General features: G+C 37.3%; 3 protein-coding genes across 3 annotated transcripts in view; 1 reads left to right on the top strand and 2 right to left on the bottom strand.

The window, feature by feature from the left end:
* Nucleotides 1-822: 822 nt before the first annotated feature.
* Nucleotides 823-2,178, top strand: grp (gastrin-releasing peptide). The gene is made up of 4 exons (XM_010868917.3): nt 823-956; nt 1,060-1,208; nt 1,540-1,799; nt 1,922-2,178. Exons 1-4 carry the CDS (start codon nt 841-843, stop codon nt 1,940-1,942), a joined length of 546 nt encoding a protein of 181 aa, XP_010867219.3. The 5' UTR covers nt 823-840; the 3' UTR covers nt 1,943-2,178.
* A 9,512-nt stretch (nt 2,179-11,690) lies between these two features.
* rx3 (retinal homeobox gene 3) lies at nt 11,691-14,834 on the bottom strand. Its single transcript, XM_010868918.3, has 3 exons — nt 14,215-14,834; nt 13,824-14,053; nt 11,691-12,761 (listed from the first exon to the last, which is right to left on the bottom strand). The coding sequence occupies exons 1-3, from the start codon at nt 14,468-14,470 to the stop codon at nt 12,306-12,308; spliced, it is 942 nt and encodes a 313-aa protein (XP_010867220.2). The 5' UTR covers nt 14,471-14,834; the 3' UTR covers nt 11,691-12,305.
* Nucleotides 14,835-18,464: 3,630 nt separating this feature from the next.
* cplx4a (complexin 4a) overlaps nt 18,465-21,035 on the bottom strand; it is a 14,576-nt gene continuing 12,005 nt past the window's right edge. Inside the window, exon 3 of the mRNA XM_029125316.2 lies at nt 18,465-19,666. Coding sequence (XP_028981149.1) covers nt 19,439-19,666 — 228 coding nt within the window. The 3' untranslated portion in view covers nt 18,465-19,438. The remainder of the gene's footprint in view (nt 19,667-21,035) is intronic.

The raw sequence follows: 21,035 nt of genomic DNA, 5'->3' as shown, positions 1-21,035 counted from the left end.
GTTGTTGCTCTTTCCTATTAACTAAAGAAACAATAGTTGAATCCATAATATAATGTACGCATGGTAACCGGCATTTGGTTGTGTGTTCATTTATTCATCTTTGTGCACAAAGTATTGATAGAAGGCAATCTTTGTCTTTGTTTGCAAACTGGCAGCACATGAAGTACCATTTTCTAACACTTGCTTTTAGCTGTGTGTTCTTTACCTATCTCCATTGTGGCTACTTATTTGATTGGAAACCCTTTGTAAGACAAAATATATACAACCCTAAATCAGAGGTTAGTGTGTCACATGATGATATAGTTTAGTATTATTTAAATCCAGATGAACTGTAATTACTAAGCTGGCTATTCATGGTCAGTTTGTGTTTGAGTGTTGAGTGTATTTATATTAATTGTTTTAAATACATTTTAATCTATTTTGCTTTACTATATTCAAATCCATCCTATTTATCCAGTATTACATTTACAGACTATAACTGTTCAAATAAATAAGTCAATGAAATGGCCCATTACACTGGTCAGCAAATAGTGATGAAATAGAATGAGTCTTTATTTCTTACCACCTGCTAGAATAGCAAATTTGCAAGTATTATTACCAGAACTGTGACCCAAATAGAACTCTATTCCCTGCATAGTACAGTACTTTTGTTTGTTGAAAGGTATTGTACTAGTAAGGATTAGGGTGCCAGTGAGGCTGTTCAAACTCTGCAGAGGAACCAACCCATTAATGAAATGACGCTGACATCTCGTGCGAATGCAATCTCCACACACAATACCAGTGGTGCTTCATAATGGCAGGTTATCACAATTTGTCACTTTGAATCTTTCACTTAACATCATGGGTGTATTTTTACAAACCCAACTGACGTATACTGCGAGGGACAAGTTTCAATGTCGTCTACTTCAGAGCTGTATGACTTCGCAAACACGTCAAGACAAACTCCAGGATGGATGGTATGATAATAAATGAAGTGATTATGGAAGTCCACTAGTTGTGAATTTTAAAACTGGACAGGTATAAGGTCAATAACAATTAAACGACTGTATACTTCTTCAGCAGCATCATGGGTGATCTGTGCCGTACATGTACCTACAAAACATCCTTATGGATTCTTGTTAGTTTGTATCACTTTCATGTATGGTGCATTGTTCAGAGATCAGAAGCCAGTGGGACAGTGTACTCACGAGGGAATCACTGGGCCGTAGGTAAGATCTCCACTATTATGGAAAATGTACAGTATATAAAATAATTCTAAATAATTCAAGGACTTTTTTTGCCTTCTGATTTAATAATTGTAACCCAAATAGGATTTAATATGGAAAAACAACTGTTCGATATGTTTTCGATAATTATTTTATGGTTGTACAAAGAATTGGGTTGGAGAAATCCTGTTGTTATTGAAATGTTGCTCTGTAGACATGAAAATAATAAGTATCTGAATTGACTTAACTCTCAATGACATAATTGTACTCTACAAAAATCTGATTTCTGAAACTTCCAGTGCTTATCCATAAATTCTATATGTACATTTTTCAGGTCACTTGATGGGAAAAAAAAGCCTTGACAGTCTGTCTGGATCAGAGGAGAGCAACACTAGAGATGGCGACTATGTATATGTACAGTCTGCAGAGGAAGAAAAGCATTTGGATGAATATGTGCAGCCATCCAAGCTAGTACAAGCCTTCCTCAGGGCTCTGGGGGGACTGGAGAACCAGACTCAGAGACATAGACGGAGTCCCTTTCATCCGGAGCTCCCAAAGATGGTACAGAAGGACAGAGAGAGATACCACAAACAGGTCAGTAATTTAACCAGTGTCCCTTAGGTGACTGCTGTAAAATGCAAAATCTTCAAATACTTACAGGTTTTCCTGGTTCAGATAAGAGTGCTAAATTGTTTTCATGTATTTCCTCTCCATAGCGACTGGCTAGTGTCAGCTGAAGACAGACAGGCAGCTCTAGATTGCATCTCTTACTAGATGAATTACACTACACAAAGACTATAACAGTTTAAAGAATTGTATCCAGCACACCTGTTTCCAATATAACAGTGTATAACAGAGGACAATAATTACATATCTTTATCTACTATGTATTGTATGCTACTCAAAATACATTTCTTTCATCAACACTCATGTGTAAAGAACATTTAATAAATCTAAAATTATTGTGATAACTGCATTGTGTATAATTGTGTATTCATTTACATAAACAAATGTAGAAAAATGTATAGTACACAAAAGGTGGTTAGTGTATTATGAGAATTATAAAAATGGGACACTCATTAAGTCTTTTATTAAAATGTGTACCATTCTGGTAATTGTCAAATTTTCACAAATAAGTTCAATTTGTACAATGCTTATTTAAATATATATTAAACTTAATTTTTATCTGACAATTCTGGAAAAAGTGTGAAGGGAACAAATTCACCACAAGAAGGCAAACAAGATCGTACCACAGCTGGCTCCCAGTTATTATTATTTATTTTGATGTTTTCTCTCTTTTATTTAGTTACTTCTCTCTAACTAAATAACTCCCTGAAGTACAAATATTGAAATATGTTTTAATAATTAAGTTAGTTTTTTTTTTTTTTTTACATATATAGAGTTTTTCATTCAGCCAGCAATGAACGTATCTAACAAGCTGAGCTTGCGAGCCATAATGTGCATGCAGACAGGAAAATATGCATCCCAAATGTTACCATATTCCATATAGAGCGCATTGCTTTTGATCAGAGCCATTATGGTCTAATGTAATGTCCTATGTAGGAAATAGGGCAGCATTTGGAACATAGTTGGTGTATAATGAGAAACTCATGCCTCTCCTCTCAGCTGTCCCCAGACAACAATGGTTTCAATTATCTGCTCCAGACTTTCTCACAATGTGAAATGTTAATTGGAACAATTTCATTTGGTTAAGCGCATCCTGTTTCACTCTATCCACCAGGCAGGTTTTCCACTCTGTTTTTCTCCCCTTATTTGTTACAGATGAATAGTAGATAATGGTAGGTAATGGAAGAACAAACCACTTTGAGACACTGGCGTAGAAGTAATATGTGTGTGTGGGGGTGTGTTTACATGGACTAATGAGGAGGAAATTACTAAGTGTATTCTGCTTGTGTATTCTTATAAGAGTGAATTCTAATTATACTTTTGGAAAATCTTTAAATATAATTTCACTTTTAGAAAATGACCCATGATTTTGGTTTCACTTTATTTTGAGAGTCCCAATTTCCATCTGTAGATGTTCAATAGATAGTTCAATAGTATTACTAACAACAAACTTTCAGTTTGATAAACTATCTGTTGATAAGAAACTGCTTGCTGATGTCAGGGTTAGGTTTAGAATAAGGTTTAGTTTAAGGGTCATGAAAAAGGTTAAGGTTAGGGTAATTATTTAAAATGTTACTGATAGTAAGTTTATTATCTGTAGTGCAGCTACAGAAACACTTTTGGGACTCTCTCTGATTTCTCTGATTTTCATATGTTCAGAATGCCATTTTAGATCTTACAAGTGGCTTTGCCAAGTACTCAGACCCCAATATTTCTCTTTCTTTTTTTTCACTTTTAATTAAAAGTCTTGACTTTTGTTTTGCCATTAATATAAACACATCACATGATACCTCATAAAGTGAAAATATATTTTGTGACATTTGTGACAATTATTTTAAAATGTAAAACAGAAAGAACTAATGTATTCAGTATGCCTTGTCAATATAATTATAGCTCAGATGCATCCTGTGTCTTTTGATCATCTTTGAAAAGTCTCTAGAAATTTTAGTCTGCCTTTATTGAATTAAATTGATTGGAAATTATTTAATAAGGCAAACACCTGTCTATATAAGGTTGTGCCAAATTCAATTGATCTGACATGATTTAGAAAGGCAAACACCTGTCAATATAAGGTCCTCACTTCACAGTGCATGTCCAAGAAAGTCTCAACAGACCTTTTAAATGCTGTCAAGTCATAGGTCTGGGAAAGGTTGTAAAACAAAGTTCAGTGAGCTCCATCATAGTGAAATAGACAAAGTTTGGACCACCAATACTCTTCTGGCTGTCTGGCAGAAATAAGTAATTGGGTAAGAAGGGCCTTGGTCAGGTTGGTGAACAAGAACACATTGGTCACGTTAACAAAGGTGCAGAGATGGGAGAAATGGCCAGAAGGACAACCATAGCAGCAATACTTCATTAGTCAGGCCTTTATGGTACAGTAGGTTGGTTAGTTGGAAACCTGAGTATGGTGAAAGAAGGTACTGCTCAATACCTGGCTAATACCATCCTGACATGGTAGTGAGTGCCTTGTGCCATGGGGATGATTCTGTGTGCACAGCACCTCAGATTGGGACAAAGAGTCATCTTTAGGGGCAACAACAACCCAAAGCACCCAGCTGAGACACAACCACTGAAGTTGCTTTGGGACAAGTCCTTGAGTGGCCCAGCCAAAGCCCAGACTTGAAGCCCATCGATCATCTGTGGGGAGACCTGAAGATCACAGTTCACTGATGCTAACCATCTAGTCTGACAGAGCTTGAAATGAACTCCAATGAAGAATGAAAGAATCTGCTGCAGGAAATTTCGGAGGGAAATTCAAGTGTGCAAAGCCGCCAAAGCCGCTTCTACAATATACTGAATACATGAGTACATGAGATATTTAAATGTTTCCTTTATTAAAATTGATTGTCATAGTTTTTTATAACTTGTTTTCACTTCTCGTACATAACTGTATGTTGATTGATGGCCAAAATTTATCAATTGTAAATTAAGTCTATAATAAAATGAGGAGAAAATGAAGGGGTCAGACTTTTTTACATAGCCAATGTGGATTATTTTTCAGGACACACTGTTTGACAGCTTTGTCTTTCACCCTGGTCTAGAGAGGGACTAGTTTTATCTTGTTTTCATCTTCATTGTAAATCTCTAGTGGTGTCACAACATTTATTTTGATTGCCCTTGTTCTTGTAAATGTTTGTTTAAAAAATAGTTTTTATGTATTAACATTTTTTTTTTTATATATATATATTGGAAAACCAGGCGTAGGAGACATCATAACGTAACCATGCACTCATAACTCTATTGTCCACTAGAGGGAAGAGGCAACCATGTTCACTTTGTCTGTTACGCCACTCTTTGACTTGACATTTCAGTTCACAATAAGGGTGACTATAAAACCAGTTTATTTTATGTTTAAAATATTCAGTGAAAGCAAACTGAAAAGACAGAAATTCTGTGGTAATATATAAAGAGTGGTGGCCAAAGGTATTGCCATCCTTGCGTGATATTCTAGAAGAAAAGGTTTTAAAAAACAGCACCATGGAGAAAAAGAACAAAACCAGGGAATTGTATGGACAATCTCAAGGTTACAACTCCAGACACCTTGATGTTACTTTTTTCACCGTATGTAATGTTATGAAGATGTTTAAGGCCCATGCAATTGTAGCCAACCTGCTAGGATATGGCCGCAAGAGAAAAATGCCCACAAAATGCACACAAGTGAAGGATTGTTTACATTCAGCTTCCACACAGATTCAAGCTGACCTTCAGACACAGGGTATCAGGGGTGGACTGGGAAATGAATCCAGCCTTGGCACTGTAGCTACACTAGCTCACATCACAGCGTCCCCACAGATACCAGATACTGACAGTGCTCAATTACAGTTGTAATGCATTTCTTTTGAACTTCGTCATCTAAATAATATTGTCTACCTGTTCCCCCTGGCCACAGCTGTTCTCATTCTTATCCATGTGCAAAGTATTGGTGCAACATGTCATTCTTTTTTTTAAACGTTACTCTATTTTGATAGAGACACTCTTTTTGGCCCTTCCCTATTAAAAAGATCATGTTGTTTCAGGTCAAATACAAGTGATATAAACACATGTACTAAGGAAGATTGGTAAATTGTGCTAAAGGAAGTTTAAATGCGTGCAGAATCACCAACTGTTTATTATGATCCATTGTCTTTTTTTAAGATTAAGGAGAAGTAGCCTAACTGTCTGATCAGGTACCACTCCATTTGATGCACATTTGAACAACCTCAGCTAAGCCATCAGGTAATCAGGCCATCCCATCTTGTTATAGGCCCCGACGTTGCCCAATGGTTAGCCAAACGCTCAATACAGATTATTATTACAACAAACTGCCCATCCTGGTGAAAGATGGTTTTGCACCTCTGCCAGATTTGCCAGATGGCCAGTCCAGCATTTATTAGCACAAAATTGCCAGCAACACGTTTCAAAAAAGTTGGGACAGAGGCAACAAAAGACTGGAAAAGTTGTGTTATGCTAAAAACTTAAACCAGGTGGAATATCACACAACTAATTAGGTCAATTGGCAACAGGTCATTAACATGATTCAATATCAAAAGATCATTTCAAAGAGGATGGGTCTGTCAGCCACCTTCCATTCTTGAACCACCTTCCAGATCACAAATCAAGCAAATTGACTTCCATCTGTGATCAACTGTAGTGACTTTGATGAGTTCAGAATAACTGCAGTAGATCACAGCAGACTCCTCCTCTTAGTAGTGCAATTCAAAGCAAAGAATTCACTATGGTACTTTCGAAATATCTACGAGATAAAGTTGTGGAAAGGTACAAAGTCAGAAGATGAATATAAAAAGATTTCAAAGGCTTTTTCTATCCCTTGGAGCAGAGTTAAGACAATTATTAAAAAGTGGAGGGTATATGGTACCACCCAGCATGGATCAGGCCATCCCTCCAAAATGGATGATCGAGCTAGGAGGAGTTTGATATGAGAGGCTACCAAGACGCCAGTGACAACTTTGAAGGAATCGGCAAACAATGGTCAATGTGTACATGTGATGACAATATCACAAGCACACCACACATCTGAAAAAAACTGTCCTCAAAAAAGGCAACACAATTTCTCGTTTGAGCTTTGCCAAAAAGCACATTGTAGATTCCCAGGTCAAGTGGATAAAGGTGCTGTGGTCAGATGAGCCCAAATTGTCTGGCAAAACTCAAAACATCTTTCTAGCCAAAGATTTAAATGGACAGTGTAAAATACTGACTGATTCTTGAGGAGAACATGCAGCCATCTGCCAGGAAGTTGAAAATGGGATGATTTACTTTTCAACATGACAATGAGCCAAAGCACACCACTAAAGCAAGCGTGTGGTGGCTGAAGGACAAGAAGCTGAATGTTCTTGAGTGGCCTAGTCAGAGCCCCAACCTAAATCCCAATCTGTGGAATGACTCGAAAAGGGTAATCAATAAGCAGTCACCAAGCAGTTTGACTGAGCACCATGACTGAGCCACCATGCAATTATGCAAAGAAGGATAGGCAAATATTTCAGTCTAAGTGTGCTAAGTTTGTAGAGCGTATTCAAAGAGACTTGTGGCTGTAATTCAAGCAAAAGGTGTTTCTTGTTTTTATTGTTTTTCTATTTCAGTTTGTATGGCAACAACAGGTGAACATTTAGAAAGGGGGTGGTGACTTTCTATAAAAAGCTATAAATATTGTTGATCTTCAATGCTGCAGATACTTTTTGGTAACCTTAAATGTTGGACCTTATGTAGTCAGTTATGTGCCTTTTCAAATCATGTCCAATCAATAAAATTTACCAAAATTTGAATTGTGTATTTACTACATTCATGTCCAATCAATTGAATTTACCACAGTTTTGAATATCATAGGAAAAAGTCTTCATACTTAACATTAATGTGATATTTCAGTTAAATATTTTAGTTGGGAAACTGCATAAAATGCAAATAAAAACAGAACGCAATTATGTGCAAATCATTTATCCCTATATTTAATTGAAAATAGTATAATGTCAACATATCCAAGGTTGAAACTGAGAAATGTTATTGTTTTTGTAAAAATACATGTCCAATTAGAATTTGATTCCAGCAAAACTTTTTAAAGTTGTGATAGGGGCATGTTTACCACTGTGTTGCATCAGCTCCTCTTTTAACAATACTCAGTGAATGTTTGGGAACTGAGGAGACCAATTGTTTGAAAGTGAAATGTATTCCCATTCTTGCTTGAAATAGGATTTCAGCTGCTCAACAGTTCAGGGTCTCCTTTTACAGTGGGGAGAACAAATATTTGATACACCCGATTTTGCAGGTTTTCCCACTTACAAAGCATGTAGAAGTCTGTAAATTTGTGAGAGACGGAATCTAAAACAAATATTTCTGAAAATCACATTGTATGATTTTTAAGTAATTAATTTGCATTTTTTTGCATGACATAAGTTTTTGATGCATCAGAAAAGCAGAACTTCATATTTGGTAGAGAAACGTTTGTTTGCAGTTACAGAGATCATACATTTCCTGAAGTTCTTGACCAGGTTTGCACACAATGCAGCAGGGATTTTGGCCCACTACTCCATACAGACCTTCTCCAGATCCTTCAGGTTTCGGGGCTGTCGCTGGGCAATACAGACTTTCAGCTCCCTCCAAAGATTTTCTATTGGGTTCAGGTCTGGAGACTGGCTAGGCCACTCCAAGACCTTTAGATGCTCCTTACGGAGCCACTCCTTGCCCTGGCTGTGTGTTTCGGGTTTTTGTCATGCTGGAAGACCCAGCCACGACCCATCTTCAATGCTCTTACTGAGGGAGGGGGTTGTTGGTCAAAATCTCGCGATACATGGCCCCATCCATCCTCCCCTCAATACGGTGAAGTCATCCTGTCCCCTTTGCAGAAAAGCATCCCCAAAGAATGATGTTTCCACCATGCTTCACAATTGGTATGGTGTTCTTGGGGTTGTACTCATCCTTCTTCCTCCAAACATGGCAAGTGGAGTTTAGACCAAAAAGCTCCCATTCCTCCTCTAGATCATCCAGAGGGTCATTGTCAAACTTCCGACGGGCCTGGACATGCGCTGGCTTGAGCGTGTGTTGCAGGATTGTAATGTGTTACTAATGGTTTTCTTAGAGACTGTGGTCCCAGCTCTCTTCAGGTCATTGACCAGTTCCTGCCGTGTAGTTCTGGGCTGATCTCTCACTTTCCTCATGATCATTGATGCCCCACGAGGTGAGATCTTGCATGGAGCCCCAGACCGAGGGAGACTGACCGTCATCTTGAACTTCTTCCATTTTCTAATAATGATGCCAACAGTTGTTGCCTTCTCACCAAGCTGCTTGCCTATTGTCCTGTAGCCCATCCTAGCTTTGTGCAGGTATACAATTTTATCCCTGATGTCCTTACACAGCTCTCTGGTCTTGGCCATTGTGGAGAGGTTGGAGTCTGTTTGATTGAGTGTGTGGACAGGTGTCTTTTTATACAGGTAACGAGTTCAAACAGGTGCAGTTAATACAGGTAATGAGTGGAGAACAGGAGGGCTTCTTTAAGAAAAACTAACAGGTCTGTGAGAGACAGAATTCTTACTGGTTGGTAGGTGATCAAATACATTTCAGTATAACATTTCAAATTAATTATTTAAAAATCATACAATGTGATTTTCTGGATTTTTGTCTCTCACAGTTGAAGTGTACCTATGATAAAAATTACAGACCTCTAAGTAGGAAAACCTGCAAAATCGGCTGTGTATCAAATACTTTCTCCCCACTGTACGTATTTTTCGTTTCATTATGTGTCCAATGTTTTCAATGGGTGACAGTTCTGGACTGCAGGCAAGCCAGTTTAGCATCCAGACTCATGTACTGCGGATCCATGCTGTTATAATAAATTCCAAATATGTTCTGGCATTGTCTTACTGAAATAAGCAAGGCTTTCACCCAGGGAAGGCGCCAGTGCTTTTGGATCCTGTTTATGTCTGCTTTCTTCCTTGCATGGTAGAGTTTTAACTTGCATTTGTGGATGCAGTGACAAACTGTGTTTACAGATAATGGTTTTCGGAAGTGTTCCTGAGCCCATGCAGTGATTTCCACTACAGAATGGGCCCTAAGATCACGGTAATCCAATATTGGTTTTCAGCCTTGTCCCTTGTGTACAGAGATTTCTCTGGATTCTCAGAATCTTTTAATGATATTGTCTACTATAGATGATGAGTTCCCCAAATTCATGCAATTTTACATTGTGAAACGTTATTCTTAAATTGTTACACTATTTGCCCACACAGTCTTTCAGAGTGGTGAACCACACCCCATCCTCACTTCTGACAGACCCATTCTCTCTGGAATTATCTTTTAATACCCAATCATGTTACTGACCTGTTGCCAAATGACCTAATTAGTTGTGTGATATTTCACCAGGTTTAGTGTTTTAGCATTACACAACATTTCAAGTCCTTTGTTGCCTCTGTCCCAACTTTTTTGAAACATGTTGCTGGCATCAAATTCAAAGTTGGCATATATTTTCAAGAAACAATAACATTACTCCGTTTCAACATTTGATTTGTTGTCTTTGTACTATTTTCTATTGAATATAATGTTTAAATGGTTTGCACCTGATTGCATTCTGTTTTTATTTACCTTTAACGCAGTGTCCCAACTTTTTTGGAAACAGGGTTGTACTAGATTTGAAAAAAAAATCTCATCACCTGTTTTTACATTGCTATTATGGGGTATTGTGCATAGATAATGAGACAAAAACGATTTAATCTATTTTAGAATAAGGCTGATAAATCAACAGAAACAAAGACTACTACATTTTTTATTTTACTACTAAAATGTGCATCCAACCATACTGTCATTGATGCACTGCTGACAAATTCCTTGATTGGAAAATATACAAAGGCCTTGAGAATTTCCTCAGGGAGCAAACTGTTACTGTATCTGTATGCCTATATTGAAGATATTTTTTGGGAATAGTTTTTACATTATTTGTTAGATATAATGGGGAAAGATAACTATACGTACGTAGGAAAGGCTATGGCTGAGAGCGCTGGACCACTATAAATCCAAAAGTATAACATGGTTTTTGTCCATTTCAGTTAAGGAAAATCACTTTTATTATCAAAAGGATATCACTTTAAAAATCTTTTAAAAAGACTGATTGCTGGAGAATTAAGCATTTTGGGCCTCTCTTTCAGAAAATAATAAATTATCCAAAATGTATCATGGCTGTTATCATTGTTCTATGATATCCTTTGTGTTATAACTCCCACTGATGGCACAAGGTTATGATAATACCAAAAACTACTTGAAGGAATCCATAATGGCGCAGCCCTCTTAAACAATACATCATAGTGCTGAGGTTCCACTAAACCCGGAGTTCAATCCAAGGGTCTCACACAGAAGGTAGCGACCAGGAGGTTCCAATTGCTTAATACGTCTGTCGTCCAGAAATGTAGATTGGCAGAAGAGTCCTTAACTCTTCTTTTTTTGTGGGTCCTTGTAGTGGGTTGGTTGCCTACTAACTGACTGAGGTTGACAGTTTGAACAGTTTCCTCCAAAGTGTTTGTTAGACTGACTAGCAAGGCTTGGTGGGTTATGTATAGAAAAATGCATGACCTGAACTTTGACTTGAGATGAATCGTTCATATCATATCCTCAACGGAATGATACAAAATTGAGAGAAATGGGGATGGAATTGCTGAAACAAATAGATAACAAATATTTAAATCCATTAAGCTACCATTTTCAATGAGAAGATGTACTATAAGAGATTAAACAATAGTATATACTGTAAAATACATTTTACTGTCATGCCCAAATGCCACCATAATTCAAGTATGACTCAAATACACATATGTATGTAATGGGTGATATGAAAATAGACTTGAGAATTGCCAAATAAATTAGTCTACATATTGCCAGCTTGGATGATTGTTGTACATACAGAATGGATGGTTTATTTTCATAAAATCCTTAACGTACAGACAAGCACTGATTACAACAAATGGACATTTTGTCATGTAAATTTGCAAAGTGAAGAGCACAAAATAAAAGGAGAATTAAAGAAAGGTATCTAAAAAAAAGCTTGTAAACAATAATAAATACTTGGGATCTGATGCCTTAGTGGATGTTATTTTAACATAACCAAACACAAATTTTAAAACAGGGATGAAAATATTTACATAGAGAAGGTTGCAGGCAAGTGACAAATGTTGAAATGTTCACAGTTCCACTTTCTCCTCAGTGGCATCCGTAATTGCTAGCTAAAAGTACACTGTACATTGTCTGTAAGCGTGACATGACAAATAAACCTCATAATAAAACTTATATCTGAAACTAGACTGTGTTGCTCCTTTAATACTGACAATTAACAAAACAAACACTGACTGAGACATTAATGAAAATAATTGAAAAATCGAAACACGTCCATTGAGGAAAGTCCTATACGACAGTGAATGTATGTCCATAGCACAGCAGCATTACATGCAGAAGTAGTTTTTAAGTCTTAGCATGGCCTTATGTGAATGCAGCCAGCATCTATCCTCACCATGTCTTCCCAATTGACTGAATATGCTCCTTAGCCTTCATTCTCAAAGACGCAATACTGGAGTTACGGGGATCTGTCTCTTCCATAGCTATCTTGTCGATGTACCCAGCCATGGAACATTGGTACGGAGGAGGTGGAGGAGGACACATAGAACCAATATGAGGCAGGTTGTGGTGTCCGAAACTGGGGGAGTTGAGGAAGGGCGGAGGGGTATAGCTGGAAGCTGCTGGGAGGCCCTGAGAGGGGCTGGTAATGAACCCAGGCAGGGACTGCAGGGGGGTTGAACTGGTGATGGGGGTGCTAAGCCAGGGCTCCAGCTGTAGCCCGGAGCCTAGCGATTGGGAAGGGGAGTGGCCAAAAGACAGGAGGGAGGAAGTATCCTGGAGCTTGATGGAGCTCACCTCCAGCTTCTCCTGACGACGCCACTTGGCTCTACGGTTCTGGAACCACACCTAGGGATGGAATCATCATAACATTTTGATTACATTCTGGAATTCAACATTAGTACACCAGTGGTGATTACCCACAGAAAAAGATTCAGAGCCACTTTTAAATAATATGTGCAGTATTGAAATACCCTACAGAACCCTATCAATGAGAATACAGATGAATGGAAGATAAAATAAAGTTATAAAAATATATATTTAATCAGGAAGCTTATCTGCTGAGATTGACCCTTTTTGATAAAAGCAAAAAAAAAATTCTAAATGGTGCTGTAGCAAATATAACTGCTGCAATTGATTTTACAAATAAATCACAATCATAATATTACACATGATATGTATTGAATATGATGATACATCATTTGAAATATCTTTTATCATCAAAAAGATATTGAAAAGAATGTTAAAACAGATTTACTTGAATTAACACCTTTAAAAGATGGAAAACGAATGTTTGACAATTGATCAATAGCTGTACGCACAACTGTAATGCATATCTAAAATGCTTAGGAAAAAAGTAGTGGTAATTTTGCAAAAGCTTACCGGAAATTGTTTTAAAATCAATGAGAAGTTAAAATATATTTCTTACTGTACGTCATTAACGGCATACACAACGCACTGGCCCACATTTAGAATATACATCACCTTCTTAGACTTAAGCTAGATCATTTCAAAGAATGGAAAAGTTAAAACTGATAGGCTATTAACTTTGAATAGATGTAAGCTATGTGTAGCCTACTATTATACTATTTACATAACAGGGATAATTAAGCTAATTGGCAGATAATTTGCGCAGTGCTAGAATTTAAGCGTTCTTAATATAACAACTAGAGGCTATTGATATCTGAAACATTTTTGTAGGCTAATTATAATAAAAGAAAACGGATTAAAACGGATTAATGTCAGGAGCCACATATTATAAATACTGTTATTACACTGAGGCACAACTTTGAAATGTCTCAAACTTCTGTTGAGACGATTTTTAAGAAACACTGAAACACTTTGTTTTCCTTATTTTAAATTTAAAACATACTTTTTGTAAACGCGGACCCGATTTAGCTCATAATTTACCTGAACTCGGACTTCTGGAAGATTGACTTTAAGCGCGAGCTCCTCTCTGCTATAGACATCAGGATAATGCGACTTTTCGAACGCTCTTTCCAACTCATGGAGTTGAAAGGTAGTGAACGTTGTCCTGTTGCGCCGATGTTTCTTCTTTGGGTTCTCGTCATCCGACAGTTTATCCTCCCCGTCAGGTGAATCAGGACTGGCAGAGGCCCTAGAACTGCTGCAGCAAACACCTGCAAAACATACAATGTAATACAAGCGTTTACATGTGTAATACAGGCGTTTACATGTAACATTTTATTCTGCGGTCGAAAAGTATACTAGCATGGTTGCATTTTGACTCAGTCAAGGGTTATCAAGTCACTAAATCACTTATATTGCCCGTGTCACTTACTTTCAAAATGCTGTGGGTTGTCCTCTTTCTTTAAGGGTGATATAATTCCGTTCCCTCTGTTATCAGTGAGTTTTGCCGATCCATTGTAGGAGACAGATTGATGACAAATGTTTTCGTCTTTATATCCCAAAATTGCTTCAATACTGTGAACCCTCGCTGCTGCTAGATTGTGATTATTCCCGGGACTTCGGATAAAACGTGCAGAAGGTGACAGGCGCTCTTCCATGACTTCGGGAGTTGAACCAAGAAGCCACATTTGCTATTTAAAGTGTTATCAAAAAAATTTACACAGATAAATTAATGTTCAATCAGGAGAAAATTCTACTGACAACAAAAGTAGGCTATGCTGAATAAGAAAATGTTGAATTATAAAAAACAATTCCAGTGGTTTTTTGTTAGAATCCAATTATCTATGGTAATTGTGAATAGTAGTCATCCATTTCAAGAGATCAGTAAAGGCTCTTGTTTGCTGGGTAGCTGGCACTCCATAGTGGTCTTGTCATAAAGACAAGGCTGTGTCTTATGGGGTTTATAAAGAAGTCCCCCCTGGTAAGACCCTCCGTCCATGTGACAGCCCCCACCTCCCAACCACCACACGTCAAAAGGGGGATGTCATTTTCAGATTGCCTAAGTACTGGGTTTAGGGGTATCTACATAGTCCACACTGAACCAATGCTGAGCTAGGCTTTGCTAACTCCTCCCCAAGTCTTCAGTCATGCCAGTCAGTCAGTCAGTGTTTATAAACTGCCTTGTCATTCAGTGTTTATAAACTGCCTTACATAAATCTTAAAACCATCTTTCCCACCATCTCCAGATGTCACTGGCCTGCGTGCCAAATGGCACCCTATTTGGTATATCATCTACTTTTGACTATGGGCCCACACAGCTTTGTTCAAAAGTAGTTCACTATTTAGGGGATAGATTGCCATTTAGGACACAAACAAGCTCATGCCCTGAAAAAGGAATGGTTTGGAGATTATGGCTTAAGGTAGTCAGAGAACAAAATCATAATTACAAGATTTTCAGTCAGGACACAGATTGCAAGATCTCAGATTAACATTTGACTGGTATCTTAATCAAAGGGTTAAGACATTACTATCAAAACAAGCAACACACTCACATATTATTCTTCCAAAATACAAGTGTCATACGCACTTTAGTTTGAAGTGATTGCCTGCGGCATACATATGAACTGTTTGGTTAAACAATTATTTATATATTTTTTGGCATATTACAAGCTACCTCAGAGAGGAAATGTACATGATTAAATGTTGAAAACTGAAATTCTTTATTTTTACTTTTCAATTACATAAATGTCTTAATTCTATTGATTTTAAATAAGTCTACTAGTTTTGCGAAGCCCTTATAGGTCTCTTTGTTAAGAATATAATAGTCTACAAAACATTTAGAAACTATTATAGTTGGTTAATTTGCAATTAGATAAACTAAGCAATGAAAACAATATATGATTAGTTAAAGCTAAAAACAGCTATAGCTGTTCTCCAATGTAGACATCAGCCAGTTATCTTGATAATTGGACCTACTTCAAGTTTGGTTGAATGTGTTGAATGAGTTGAGTGGGCTTCTAAGCCTGTTGTATCCTATTATGTGTGAACAAGAACGCTACTATGGCTTCTGCTCCATTAACTAACCACTTGATATGTCATAGTTCACATCATTACATTGTTATATCTTTAGGCCTAAGCAGTACATCACCTTATTACATTGAGGTTAACCACACAAGCCCTTGTGTGGCCCAGTGGGCCAATGGGCCTGCCATTGAGGTGCAAATAATTGGGGAAATGTCTTAACTTCGTCAATATTGTGAGGGATATGTGTAATTAACACTAAACAAAGATTGACAGCAGTTTGATAATCCCTGGCCCACACGCTGCTTAAAGGGATTAGTTGTTGGGTTTTTTTTTACCCAAAAGAAGTAAAACCCTTAAAACTATTTAGCTTTACCTAATTGCAGAAGGTGACATTATCCTCTGTTTGCAAAAGAGGTGATCAGTGGGGCAGTAGGAACTCCACAAGTAAGCAGTGCTGAATATAGTCTGTCAATAACTATTAATTTAACAAAATATATAACTTTTTAACACAAACATATTTTAGTTTATATTTCTGGGGTGGGATAAATATATTGTATAAAGTTTATTAACTATTCATTCATACTCAATTGTTTAGTCTGCTGGATGAATGACAATATCCAGGGCTACGAGTAGTCAATTTAGTGAATTAATTACATCTATTTCTTTTGAATCTAACAACTGAATGAAACATTAACAATAAGTCTATTGTTCCCACAGATGCTCAATCTTAATTTTGTATACAGTTCCTTTTGACCTTGACAGCAATATAAGCAATCTGATACAAGAACATTATGTTATAATACGTGCAATACAAATAAAGTTATTATTATTTAACAATTTCAGTTACAACAAAGTGCTTTACACACAATAAAAATAAAAATACATTAAAATTTAAATATATAAAAACATTTTTAATTTAAAAAAGTAAAAGTAAGTAAAAAGTATATAAAATCCCAATGATAAAATATTTGTAAAAGCCATCTTATAAAAATGAGTTGTTAGGTAAGATTTAAAAGAATACACTGATTTAGCATCTCTGACATTCTGTGGTAGGCTGTTCCAGAGTCTAGGGGCCCAAATAACAAAAGCCTGGTTCCCTTTAGTTTTCAGTCTGGACTCCAGGACAGCCAGAAGTACTTTTTCAGCTGATCTGAGAGGTCTAACAGTGCAGTATGGGTTGAGCATGTCACTAACGTAATGTAGTGCCTTAAAAGTGATAAGTAGAAAAAAAATCTTCTCTGAAATGTACCAGTAACCAAAGTAGAGCTGCCAACATTGGGGTTATATGTGACCTTGATTTACTCCTTGTAAATCTGGCAGCTGATTTCTGTATAACTTGGAGTTTACCTAGGGACCTATTGTTGGGGCATGTAAACAAAGCATTACAGTAGTCTAGGCAAGATTAAATGAGAGCATATATAATTTTCTCAGTGTCCTCAAATGATAAAAACGATCTTATTCTGGTAATGTTGGTAAAAGCAAGACTGCTCAATTTTTTTGTGTTATATTCAAATTGTAAGTCTGGATCAAAGTAAACTCCAAAATATCTGGCCACAGGCACCATATTTTTTTACTTCATCGGAAATAGATGGGGGGGGGGCAATAATAAAAACGTTGGTTTTATCAGTGTTTAACTGAGGAAATGTATTGGACATCCAGTTTGTAACGTTTTCCAGGCAATTATGCAGAACACACAACTTGCTCACGTCCTTTGGCTTAAACAACAAATACAAACAGCATAGAATCTCCGTGGAGCAGGAAGCACAGGGGGAACTGCAGATACCGATGGGAACTGGAGGCGCCGTGGGACCAGGAGGATGCTCCCCCCCGAATCAGTACAGGGAGCGAGGAGAAGTTCCGACCCCGAGGCAAGTCGGGGCACCAGAACACAGGGAGGCTCAGGGCAAGGGACCGGCACTGGAGTCTTGAGACAGCCCCTGTAGCCTTGGGAGGAGGAAAGCACTGGAGTTCTGGTGCGGGGGGACCGGGGGACTGGTGCTCGGTACCCGAGCTTGGGAGGCAGAGGAGGCTCTCATTCCTCCTCCCCAAAGGCCCCCATAGCCACCCCCTAAAATTGTATGGGGGGGGTCTCCTGAACTGGTCGCTGGGCCTGCCTCCGGGAACGCCGACGTTGTCCCCACCTTTTACAGGGACCTTTGAGGCATCTAAATGTTGAAAATCTAACTTTTGTGACTTTTAAATACAGCAAAAAGTGACTCAACAGTCCCCAATAAAACATGACGTGTTGTATATTCCTTACTAATTAACTGGGTACTATCCAATAATTTAAGACAGTGACATATGTAGTTACATGATGAGATAGGACAACCTCCTTGGCAACCTTGATCCTATTAGTAGCTAATCTTTTACCAGCAAATCTCCAATCCAATGAATTCTACACATTGGGCTCATGTGAAATTCACAACGCAATTTTCTTCTCATTCGACCTAACCAACCAAGCAACAGTTGCAAAAAAATCACCAATAAAGACTCATTACATATTTTAAATCTAATCTGAGTCCCTTAATCTGTGTGTTTGATTGTTTGTGGTCCAAAATCAGTTTTCTTACACTTGTTAGAAATAGATGAATTTGTAAATAGATTACTTTATATTTGGGAACTAATATAAAACAGAAATAATGGCAAATAATACATTCATTTATACAAGACAGTCATTTTATTAGTCAATGAGTTCTCCATAAACATGTATCATTCTACTTGCACAATAGACAAACAGTTAATATATGTTTATATAATTTAATCTAGAATCCTAAACATTACTAAAGTGTAAGTGTCTATGTTAATTTACAGTGAATAAAACCTACATCTTTTATTTATATGATGATTTGTGCAAAACCGCAAGTATTTATCTCTTCCTTGGTGTATGCATGTGGTTTTAAATTAACAGTGAGATAATTGTCAAAGTTGTTGAACTGTATGTGTGGCTAGGGGTATACGCAACAGAAAGCATTTTTCAATTGTCCACTTTACTGCCAGTTGCATTTATGTAGGAAAATTGCCCAAGTTGACTATTATTTCTTCAGAAAATAATTTGTTAATTATTTAATGAATCAGGATGAAATACAGAGAAAAACACAAAAGGACAGATGGGGAAGAAACAGTCTAAAACTTCATTTATTCACACACATATGTTTTGTACTGCTATACTGCTAATTAAGAGGGGCACATCAAAACAGACCATTTGCACAAGAGGTTGTTTAGGAAGTTTCCAACAAAACCCTTTGCCATTGGACATACAGTATGTCTTCAAGGAACTTTCACAGCTATAATCATGGATAGGGGGTGGAGAGAAGGTGGTTTCATATTGTATTTGTTTTCTTTCAGCTGTGCTTGACTGAGCAATGCCTGGTGCAATGGAACCAATAGAACCTATCTAAAAGTTCTCCCAGAACAGTCTTAATCAAGACACTAAAAGCAGACTGAAAGATCTCAAATACCAATTTTAAATCTAGTTCTTCTGCATGGTGGAACCTTCCACTTAAGCCATCTTTTCACCACACTTTACCTCAATACATGAACAGGACTCTGGTAAATGACAAAAAGAATATTGACTCAAAAGGAATGTAGGACTCATCCTTTATCAATTAACTGAAATCATCAATTTTATTTATTTACATGATGGAGCATTTCTCCTCTGCCTTAGCTTTAATCTCTGTCACTGTGGCTGAGGCCTTTTCCTTTAGCTGGTCCATGTCCATGTTCTGGAGATTCTGAATGCCACCCAAGATGGAGTCTTTGTCTTCTTCCTCAGTAGCGTCCTCGTCCACCATCTTGAGCAACTCCTCAGGTACGTCTACATCATCTCCAGCCATGGCAAGCATGTTTTCATCCTGCTCACTCTGTTAAGGATAGAAACAGATATAAACATTAAAATATGTCAAATTAGCTAGTGTATTGTCCACCGTAGCCATTTTAATCATGTTCTCACACTGTTTGGTCTCTAAATGAAACAGTAGATAGGTTAGGTTACCCAGTCAGACATAGTCAGCTAGGGAAACTCCTACTTTGACTTAAAAACCAATGCAGACTAAGCAAAACAGCAAGTGAGAAAGAAAGACAGGCTTGACAGAGCAAGTGAGAAAGAAAGACAGGCTTGCTCTTCAGGGACTAATACAGACACAAACATCCTATTACAGTCCTGGCTATGTAGAGCCCAACACAGACATCAGATTAGCCAGCAAAAGAGGTGAATCCTGCTACAGCTACACTCCTCACTCCTACTTGATCTGCATCAAAGCATTATCAGTGACTAACAAATCCTTTTTCAGTTTTCATCCAGCTAGTTTGTAGAGAATGGACCAACAAACGCAGACTACTGACCACCCAACTTATTGGTCGGCCTACTTACTGACTGACCTAGTAACACAGACACTCTGTGTCCTACATACTACAATTACATGTCTCCCACCTGTCCAATGTTGTTTTAATATGTAACACAGTGTGGTCACAGATTTAGGAATAAGAAGAAGTAAATTGATGGAATCGTAAACTGCAGCAATGTTAATGTCCCTAAATTTAGAACCTGTTGGAAAGTACACTCTAAACTCCAGGAAGGATTATCTGAAAACTGTTAGTCTTTCAGTTGGAAATAATGAAGCCGGCTGTTCTATGGTCTTACGTGAAAGTCTAATTTAATTAGTTTGGCATGTCAGACTACAGTTATTTGCATTGCATTAAATAGAATGTCATCAAGAAAAAAAATCACCTACAATCATGTAATTTGATAAATTATTCCTTTTATTTCTTAGGTGACTGTCTTGTATAATGCCTTTAATAGATTTGATTGTTACCTTTGTCTTTGTGTCATTGTCATTGTGAAACTATACTGTACATACATACCTTTGTCAAAAACTTTTATTTTTAAATTGACATGCAAGGAAGACACATGAACCTCTTCTCTATTTATGATTTTGTTCTTCACTTGTTTACTACTGTTTTAAGTTGTTGTGCATTTAGAAATGTGCTTACATTAATTAGCAAGCATATAATTGGAACAAAATTACTTGTCTTTGCATGTTGTCACCATCAGGATACTTGCAATTCTGTACTTGATAATAATCAATATTTATTGATCAGTTAAAAGTGTCAATATATTTATTTTCTGTGAGTATAAATTGCATTAATACAGCTAAACAGCATAAAAGTATTACCTTATCTTTCAGGATTGACATATACATATTCAGGAATCCAACTGTACCTTAGTCCCAC

The sequence above is a fragment of the Esox lucius genome, chromosome 14, assembly GCF_011004845.1.
Source record: "Esox lucius isolate fEsoLuc1 chromosome 14, fEsoLuc1.pri, whole genome shotgun sequence".
Taxonomy (NCBI): Eukaryota; Metazoa; Chordata; class Actinopteri; order Esociformes; family Esocidae; genus Esox; species Esox lucius.
The sequence above is the reverse complement of the archived record's forward strand: the minus strand, read 5'-3'. Positions and strand labels throughout refer to the sequence as shown.